The sequence below is a fragment of the Meleagris gallopavo genome, chromosome 7, assembly GCF_000146605.3.
Source record: "Meleagris gallopavo isolate NT-WF06-2002-E0010 breed Aviagen turkey brand Nicholas breeding stock chromosome 7, Turkey_5.1, whole genome shotgun sequence".
NCBI lineage: Eukaryota > Metazoa > Chordata > Aves > Galliformes > Phasianidae > Meleagris > Meleagris gallopavo.
In genome coordinates this window covers 22787229-22797458 of record NC_015017.2, presented here as the reverse complement: position 1 = coordinate 22797458, position 10230 = coordinate 22787229, and the positions used below count along the sequence as shown (strand labels likewise).

At 40.4% G+C, this 10230-nt stretch overlaps 1 protein-coding gene across 1 annotated transcript in view; it reads left to right on the top strand.

Annotated features, from left to right (window-relative positions):
• Positions 1-654: 654 nt before the first annotated feature.
• Positions 655-10230, top strand: part of LOC100550956 (rap guanine nucleotide exchange factor 4-like) — a 35234-nt gene continuing 25658 nt past the window's right edge. The window contains exon 1 of the mRNA XM_019617390.2: positions 655-664. Within this exon, the coding sequence (XP_019472935.1) occupies positions 655-664 (10 nt within the window). The remainder of the gene's footprint in view (positions 665-10230) is intronic.

The following is a 10230-nucleotide window of genomic DNA, read 5'->3' as shown; positions in this document are numbered from 1 at the left end:
GGTGTCTATACATTCACTACAGGTGCCACACGTGCTGCCAGGCGCTGCTTCTGCCATGCTGCTGCAGGAGCTCCCGGGCAGCTCTGTGGGCTCCAAGCTGCCCACAGCTGTGCTTGTCTCGCAATGTGGTTTAAGGCTAACCAGCACACCAGTCACCTTCTCCAGTGGCTTTCTCTGGGCCTGGGAAGACAGACGGGTCCTTTAGCAATTCTGTGGGAAAAGGCAGAATGACTGCTTGCTGCAGCTTAGCCATCTGTAAGAGGTTTACCTGGAAATCCTCTTGACCTTTAGCTCTGCACAGCCCCAGCAGAGATGCGGTGCCTGCCGTCCTCGCAGAGCCCTGGACTGTGTGCAGGTCACTACCGGGGCTGCACCATGCAGCAATGGACAGCACCAGACACTGTGTAATCTTACATTTATACAGGATATCATTTTGTACAATATCATTGGAGCGTTTTAGAAAGATAATTACAAGTGGAAGGACTGCAAAGCAGCTGTAAGGATGACATGCTCAGGAAATAACCAGGCACCCGATTTCACCTACTGTTGCAGTTACTGAGTTAGCTTAGTGATGTGATAAGCGTGTTTGATCATGATTAAGCAAGTTACTGTCTAAAATTGTGTGGAAGGATCTCGTGTTTCTTCCTGTTGACGATGGTGAAAGGTGTATGCATTCTGTCCAATATCAGTTTGCACTGCTCTCTGTGTGCTTTTTGACATTAACAAATATTAAAAGTCAAAAGATAAGCAAAATCAGTGTTGGGCAGCGTCAGTAAAGCACTACTTCGAAGCCAGACCACTGGCAGATCTCAGTAGCAATCAGTGAAGCATCTTTATTGAATAGATTCGTCTGTTTTAGATGTGTTGTTTTGTACTACAAACACTTTTGAAAGACTGCTTTAGAACAGTATTACTGCACTTATCATGTCATAAACTATAACAGAATGGGAGATAATGAAGAAAGTAGGACAGCCACTTATTCTATCACTTGTGTATCACCTGATACATTTGAGGCTATTCAAATAACATATTTTTTGTAAACATCCAAATGGAAAATTCAGCTTGTAATGAGGGATACAAGTTGGGAAAAGGAAACTGTATGCTGGAAAGAATTTAGTATCATTTGAGGATTTGTTTAGATATTAATGAAGGCTTGCACCTTTTTCATGGTGGTGTTACAAGTAAAGTTATTGTCCTTGCATATATGGATGAGGATCAAGTCTTGTTTTTCAGAACTGGTTTTTGTCTGGGTAAATGGCACCGGGAGAGGATGTTAAGCAGTAGGTGCAGTCCTGGCTGTGCTGTTCCTGCAAGAATGCTGACAAACTGGAGAGGCAGCTCTGGGAAATTGCAACACGGAGTGGAAAGTAAAGGGATGCAAGGGTGTGAGGGGGACGTGACAGTTAGGAGTGTTGACAGAAGGAGGCAAGTGCTTTCAAGTACAAGATTTGTATGTTTTACTTCAGACTGGTCACGATTTGCAACTTAAACAGAAGGCTGAGTTGTAGTTGGAAGCACCTGGTGTGGACGCCTTTTCTTGGGAGTTCTCAGGAGAGGCAGGATACAGGCAACGGGTGATACCATAAATATGCCTAGAAAGCTTTGTGAGAATCAGTCTGTCAAAAACCTTGGAGAATTAATTAAAAAAAAACAAGAGCTTGCTTACAACAATTGCATTTTCATACAAAGAGAATGCTGGGCTCATTTAATCTGGTAAAAAGTAAAGTAAAGTAAAAAGCTATTATAAGAACTAAAGGTTGGGATTTGAAGCCAGACAAATTAGAATGGGAAATAAAGCACAAATTATAAGGACTGAGGATGAGTAACGCTTGGAACAGACTACAGAGAGAAGGAACAGAGTTGAGAATCCTTCCCATCTCTTCATGCCTTTACATTGAAATGAGATGTCTGTTTGGACAACTACTTGTGTCAGGTTGTTGAGCTCAGCAGAAGAGAGCCTGGTGAGGTGTCCTGCCCTTTGAAATGCAGGAGGCCAGCCTCGGTGGTCTAAAAGTCTTTTCTGACCTTAATGGCTGTCTGTCTGTTTACATACGTAGTATGCAGTGTTTGTCTGTAGTATGTTTATCTGTAGTTATGACAATATTGAATGTCAGTGACTTCATTGTGCTGAAAGTCATGGTGAGGCAATGACTCTTGTGATAGCAGTAGGAAAATAACTTGCTCTAACTGTATGTAGATGTTTGGAAAGCTTGCATTTAGTCCAGAAAACTAATTGTTGCCCTTTCTGACTTCTTTGAAAGGAAATGTCCTTTTTAACTCCATGACTGATTGTTTTTTATTTATCTTAACTGCTGCCAATAATCCGTAACAACTGAATAAAGAGAAAACAGAGCAGAGTTGGGAAAAGCTTGCTCAGAGGAATTTCATGCTTGCCGAGTCTGAGGGGCACAAGCCAAGTCAATAGAGCTGTGATGTCATTCTGCAAATATGTTGTATCTGTGCTTCATTTTATTAAACAAACCCAACTAAACCAGGCTTTGTGTTAGCCAAATGGCTAGTAAGTTCCAACATGTAAAACAAAGCATTTTTTGTTCCAGTAGTAGCGGCATCTCAGACTAAAACACATTCTCAGAAAAGCTGATAAATACTTAAAAGAGCATAGCTCGATCAGTTCTCTTCAAAAGTCTTTCAAATGTGGGAAGTCCTCTGCAAGGCACTGCCTCTTTATGGATGGGTAGTAAAGTCTGAGTGCCCAAGAAGAGGTGCATATTCCTGTGGATGAGTACAGCTAAATAGATGCATGGAGAGAGCAACCCTCTGCAAGGCCGTGATTAGAGTATCAGGCCCAAAACTTGGGGCAGAACTTCTGCTGATTAAGCAAACCTTAAGTGTGTCTTGAGTGATTAAGTAACAGCAAGAACAAATTTAAATTGCAGTTTTGCTGTCCTGTATGAGCACTCTGGTAGCGTTTGGTTTTAAAGGGATTATTTTATGGGAAATCAGACTACTGGCATGATGTTTATGATGCACACAGGGCAAGAAGAAATGCCTCTGCTGATCAGGACTATGCTTCTTCGCTGTGAGCTTCGTGCTACTGGAGTTTTACCTGAAACTTGCACTTAATTGTAATGTGTTTGCGCTCTTGGAATGCTCTGTGGGTTGTGAACTCTGCTATCATTGAGCAGTAGTGTTACATCTAGTTTGCTTACTTCAGCTGTTGAAACTGTAGCACTCGTGTAGGTTCCGTGCAGTATGGCTGCTCTTGGAGCCCTTCCCAGGGCTGGCAGTAGCCTCAACAAGCTGTGGAGGGAGGTGGGGACACCAGTGAAATGCAACTGAGATCTTACTGGAAAGTGCTGCTGCTGAACTAACAGCCACTCGTGCAGAAAACATGTTAATGGGGTCTGATGAACAGCGCCTGCCTTGTTCAGTCATGTCTGTGCCATGCAAATGGATTTTATGAGGCTCGAGAATAAAAGCATGTTTTTGATGGTTTTTGTGCCATATTGCTGGAAGTTTGGCTGTTAGATTTTCTCGCATGTAATACACTTGTACAATAAGCTTTAAGGGATCTTTTCAACTACTCTATAAAACTTTTCATATGGAAAATAATGCAGCTGGTTTCTTTTTTTATTTTATGATCCACTTTTGGAAGGGACTGTTCAGAAGATGTTGGTTGTGCCTGTAACTTTCAAACTCCATGAGTTAAGTTTAATCATCAGCATGTCGGTGGCCTTACCTCACTCATATGTTTGTACTCATAACAGAGTATGTGGTAATTTTAATATGGGTCATAAGAGCAGGACTGGGAATGGCTTTCAGGAGTAACAAGAGAAAAACAACAGTGTAAAATCGAGCAAAACAAACAAAACCGAACTGAAATTGATACAAAGCCCAGACAGAACTTAAAATAAGTACATGTTTTTGCTTGCAACTTATAGCTATTAAGGGTGCTTGGGTGCCAGTCTTGAATGATCACTTCTTTCTGGAATCTAGCTGTAATGAAGGGCAATATCGATGCTTTTTAAATATTTTATTAGTTCTTTCCAAGAGCTTCCGCTTCCATTAGCCCTTTCAGTTCTGAATTGGTCAGTTTGTAAAGTGATTCAAGAGAACATCTTGAGAGGGCAACAAACCCAGGGCTCCCAACCTGTGCTCCCTGCATGCATATAGCATTGTAAATGAGCTGTGAAAGGTGACCCAGAGTATTTCCTATAAGCATGGGAGTCAGACTTCCCAGAGATCTGCACTTATACTGGAAAATTACAGAGGTCTTTTTATTTTTTCTATTTTTTATTTTTTAATGGTCGAATATCCCCAGTCTAAGGATCTCATGGGTACGTTTCCAGCCCCATAGTTATCTAAAGAAATGCTTCTGTATTTTGTCAAAAATTTTATTTCTTTTCAGCTGTACTTATTATATTGATCGTAGGTCTTAAAATGGCTTTTTTTTTTTTTTCCAATACTGTGATTATTTTGTAGGTGTTCTTTGTTTCTTTTTTATATTTTGTTAAAGGAAATGGCTTAGAGTGCTTCTCTTGTGCTTAGGTATTCCCAGAAGGTATCAGAAGGATACTTGGTGCCCTTGCCTGTTCTGTGGCAGCTGTGAGGATGGGCTCAGGTGCTCCTAATGTCTTATACTCTGCATCTCACAAAAAATAAACCACGGTGAATAGGACAGACTTCTGCAAAACATCTCTGGCTGTGTCTGTTTTTGGTTTTACCCTACTCTTGGCCTTCATTCAAGAGAGATTTTCTTGAGAACTTTTTTTTTTTTTTTTTTAATTTATTATTTTTGTAAAGGAATGTCATGTTCTCAGATCTCAGGAAAGTCAGTGCATTACGAGATTTTCTTAGTGGATGTTTTGGTAAAAATGTTGTAAGTATGAAGCAGAATATGCATTAAAACCAAAATGAATTCAAAGCCGCACTGGTATTTGGGAGATACCAGTCTAATGAAAAAATCATTCAATGTTGCTAGGTACGTCTTTCCTGGGAAGAAGTGGCATGGCTTTCATTTTGCCTGTTTTAAAGAGAGACTGTATTTTGCTACATTTTATTGTACTGATTTTATTATTATTTATTTGTGTGTTTAAACGTTTTATGGCAAGGTTTTCATTAGATGACTAACATCTGAGTATTTGTAGTACAAGCTGTGTGGCTTATTGAGATTTTTTGACCAGCTTAATTTGAGCTTCTTACTGGCTGGCGTATGCGTAGTTGTTCTAAATCGAGCCAATTATGGCTTAATTTGATTTAGACATCAACTTCAATGAAACTGGCATGGAAGACTCAGACTGGCACTCGGTGTTTTCAGAAGTTATTTTGGTTCGCTTGAGACACAGTGACCGTCAGTGTTGTCATCTGAGCTTGCAATAAATGGAAAACACTTTTGCAAGCGCTGGTGAATCTTGCTACAGACTCATGTTAAGAAGTTATCCTATATATATGTGTATCAGCTAAAATACCAGATTTTGTACTGAAATTGTAAAGAGTGAAGTACACATTTTCTCCTGTTGACCCTTAGACATCTGTGAACAGTAACTTCGCAAACTTGATGAACGGCTAAATAAATAAAAATGCATTGGATTTTTTGTGTTTCTGCCTTTCTCCCGATTCTCTTGAGTAATCCTGAAATCGGCCAAGGTAAAGAAAAGCTACTGTGTGTGTGCTGTTGGCCAGGCAAATGCAGGCAGTTTTCATAGCTCAGTTAAGGCACGTGCATTGTCCAGGAGTATCTGTGAGGGGTCTGGGACCCTTTCAATTTGGTTGTCTTTACATTTGCATTTTCAGAAGGTGCAACATCTGCATGCAAGTGTTAACACCAGTTTCCTACAAATTGTCAGTAAATAGCCTTTCTGTAAAGGAAAAAATGTGTTTCTGTTGATTATTTGAATAGCAATCTTCCTTTTTGTTTTTGTACTCACAATATCCAGCCTGTCTTGTTATTCTTAAATGTTTTTCCAATTTGAAATTAATTTAATTCCATTATATAATCTCTCAAAAATAATTCTGCTGCAAACTTTTGTTACTGCTGGTGTTGCCAGTAGATACTTTGTCTCTATTAAGGCTGGTTTGTTTGTTTTTCTCTAGATACATTTCTCCTTTTTCTGTCATCTCTTTGCATGGGCTCAGTTATTATTTACAATTTGGAAGAGAGGTTGTGCTGCTTATTTCTACATGCCAGTAACCTTTGACATCAAATTGGTGCTCTTGTATGTCCCCTCCCACGACATTCGCTGACCCTGGGCTTCTGTTGAAGTGAACAACAACTGTGGAGTGGTATTTTGGGATGCTGAAGCTGTACTGAAGCATCTGTGTAGGAATCTCACAGATGTAGAAGAGCTCCTTTTCTCTCAGAGTGCTGTTTTAGGCTCTTTGCTAACTAGAACTCAAACAATTGAGAGTTAGTTCAGATTAGTCTTATCTCTACATTTATCTAGCTCTTATTTTCTTAAAGCAAAGTTAAGATAATGAAATCGCCCTACAAGAGGCTTCTATTAATAACTTTATGGTAAGTGCTTGTGTTTGAGGGACAGGTGACAATCAAATATCTGTGACCAGCTTTCGAGTCCATTGGTGTTGCAGTTTCTGGGAGCTCTCATTAAATAATCCACATGCATTGCCACGTGTGGAATGGCACGTTACCGTTTCTGATGATACCACAGTTGCTGCTGAGGTATATGAAAGTGTTTTAAATTTCTTGCAACTTTTCTGTCTTGCTGTATGTAAGTATGTGGTTGATGAAATGCAGTTCAGAGCTGTGCTGTGCCCTGCACTGTGGAGCCAGCAGCCTGTTCCCACTCTTTGTTACTCAAAGCTGAGCAGAACAGCTGTAGTCTTGACTGGAGTACCCCAAAATACCTGCTGCATGCATTGTGGCAGTGCCATTCCGAACTGTTCGGTTTTGTCCCCTGCCACTAAGGGTCTTGATAAAACTAAGTATGCCCTCCTTTCTTGCCTTGTTTTTTTCTTTCTTTTTTTTGTCTGTAATTTTTCCCTAGCTGCACATGAGTTGCATGAGGGGGTAGGGCACAAGATTTCATTGAAAGCAAAGTTGAAGAGTACATAGATTCTAACTTTGTCTGAAGCATTAAAATCAGTCTGGTTTTAATTGTAAATGATGCAGCTCTGCCTGTAAAGCTTATTGCGTGCTTACCTATTGCCACTTATTAAGGTGCTGATAGAGAAAGTTTCCTTTTTAAGAGGACAGTATAAACAGTGAGAGGGAGCACTGCAGCCTGTTTATTTTAGCAGGCGGCTGCTGAGGAGCCCAGGGAACAGCTCCAGAGTTAACCCTTCTCTCACACTCAATTGATCACACAAGCATACAGGGAGATCGGGCCAACAGGGCAAGTAAGGAGCTGCTGTCCTGGTCCAGCTGCCTTCAGACTGCCCTGTGTGCCATCTTTTGTGTGTTTTGTGGTCCCCAGGTGAAGTGCTGGGGAGAAATGCTGTTTGCAATCATTCTGCACAATTTTCTGTTTTTGAAAGCCACTGGAAGCCAGGTAGCAGAAGCGGCAGCGACCATTTCTATGCCACCTTGGTCCCCTCCAAGGGGCTCAGGGCAGCTGGGCCCACGGGATGTGGCAGCGCTGGGCCTCACTGTGAGGGGAGTGTGCCATGTTTGTTCCCTTCCTCCTCTGCCTGTATTTGTGTTCTACTCTCAGTCTTCCAAAACCTGAGGCTTGTGATGGCTGTGTGTTTTAAGGAAAGGAGAGAAAGAAACATGTCGTGATGCACACTGTGATTGCATTTTTTGTGTGTGTGCTGGGCATGTGATTTTCTAGTAGGTATATTAAAAACAAGCATAGTTGGTTAAAACAAAAGACCTGAAAACTAACCTTTGAGTTGCTGCAGGAGGCGCAAGGAAGCTGTTGGTGGACAGAGGATTCAGTTGTCTGATATTGAGTTCACGTTTGGAATGTGAGGAAAAAACATGCAGACTGTGCAGTCATCAGCTTTTACATGAGAACATGGATTTTTATCTGGCAGAGACAGGAGATGAGATGTGCGTAGGTTGTTGTTCTGGAAACTTGCAAAGATAATCTAATTGCTGCACCTTCTGGTGAGTGACTGGCATTTTCCAATATAATATCTTTCCCTTTGTAGAGTCACAGAACAATGAAAATGTAATGCGTGCCAGTGTGCAGTTAGAGGGCAGAAACATCGCAAAATTACTTTTTGTCTAATCATATAATAACCTTTGTTTTAGTAATGCTAGGTGTGTTTGAGATGATCCTATCAGCCATGGTTGCTTATGAATAGTTGTTGCTATTTTTCCAGTGAACTGTGCACCTTTAGTCTTCTAAACCGAGGAGGAGACTTTTTACTTTGATTTCTTGGCTATGTGTCTGCGTGCGCTGGATAAAGTATGTAGCAACAGATGGATAAAATCCAGAGCTGTTGAACTAATTTTGCTCTGGTCACATTGCAAACCACTTCCCTGTTGGTGCTGTATTTCTGGATGGAGGACTATAATTTCTCACTGACGGGGAGTAAGGCTCAGTCCTCCCAAGGTAAACAAGCATACCACTGTTACTTAATAAACTTAAAATGTGTGGTGTGAAACCTCCTGCCTTTTTATTCTTATGTTATCTGGAATGTAGTAAAAAGAGAGAGATTGCTTGCTTGTTCCAGGCCGTTACTGAGAGGAACATTGAGTAATGGCACTAATGGGGTGCCTGCCTTAATAAATTCTTTCAGGGTAAGTGACACTTGATTCTGTGACAACACTGGCATTGGCTGTTAGCACGAGTGACATGTTCATTGCCTTGAAACTGTGACCCAAGTTTCCTTTTTGGGAAGGAAAAAAACCCATAGACCCCTTCAAAGACTAGGGCAGTTGCTTTGTTTGTCTTTTAAAATCTCTGTTTCTGCCTTTTTGCTTGGTCAGTGTTTAGAACCATTAAAAAAGTAAACGTGACATGAGGACCGAGATCCTGCAGCTAGAGCTCCTCTATAATTACATATTCGGCCACAACAGTACAAAGGAAAATGAGAGTCCCTTTTTCTTTATGTACCACATTTCAGTTTTTCCTTAGGTTTAAATTGGCATTTTGGACTGTGTTCACTGGAGCCACTGAAGAGCTTATCAGGAAAAGAAGGAAACAGAGGGAGGGAAAGAAAGATAGATTTCCAAATGACAACCTTTTGAATAGTCCAAGTTCAATCCCTAAAACAAAAAGTGGGATCTTTTTTTCTAAATAATGTGCTCTACAGTCTCACCTCTCATCTTGAGAAACATGAAAGAGCAAGTAAAAGAGATGACCCAAATCACAGAGTTCCTTTGAAAGAAGAAATTCAGCTGTTTTGAACACTTACAATCAAAGGAAGTGGTTTCCCTAATTACATGAACTATGTGAAATCTCTCAGAATAGCTCTTCCACCCCAGGATTCCTTGCACTTTAGAAGTTTGCATAAAAGCTCACATGGAGAATCAGATGCAAAGTGTTTGATTCAAATTTTATTAGACAGAAGTGAGCATACATTCATATCTCTGGGTTTGACAGCTGGTTGGGTTTGGACCACAATCCTGGTTTTGATGGATTTCAGTCCTATACTTTAAAATCTTTCACTCTTCAGGTTCTCTGGTGAGATGCCCCTTTCAAGAGAAAAGTGGAAATGAAAAAATGGAGAAGGGATAGAGGGGTGCTTTTGTGAGCTTTTGGTTGAGGTTTCTTCACCCTGATTAGGCTATTCATTGTTGCAAAAATCCATCCCTGTATACAGCTTTTAAAAGAATGAGGAATTTAATTCCCTCAGAATTTAAAGAAGCCATCCATCTTAAAATACCTATTTGGAAGAACTGGGATCTGAACTATATAATTTCAGTATACTTCTGGTACCACCATTTACTTCAACCTGTCAAAATGCTGAATTCAGTACAGCCTTTCAGCAAAAAATGGATCTGTTCAGAAGGCTGTTACACCTTCTGTTTTCTTTTTGTACGCACAAAATGATAAAGGTACATTAGTCTGAACTAAATAGTGGCTATATACAGAAACATGCAGGATACTTCTGAAGGCTTCGCATCTGTTCATCAAGATTTCCTTTTCAGAAGAACGGTTTTGGTTTTTTGGTGGTTTGGCAGTAATGGGAACAAAGCGTATCATGAAGATCCTGAAGCAATGTCACGATAATTTTAAAATATAAGCTAAAGTTAGATGCACCATTTAGCCGATTGAAATGCTTAGTTCAGTGTGTTAGTTCATGGAGTATTAAAACTCCAGATTTTGCCAAATAGGAGTGCAGTTTTATTTCTTCCCC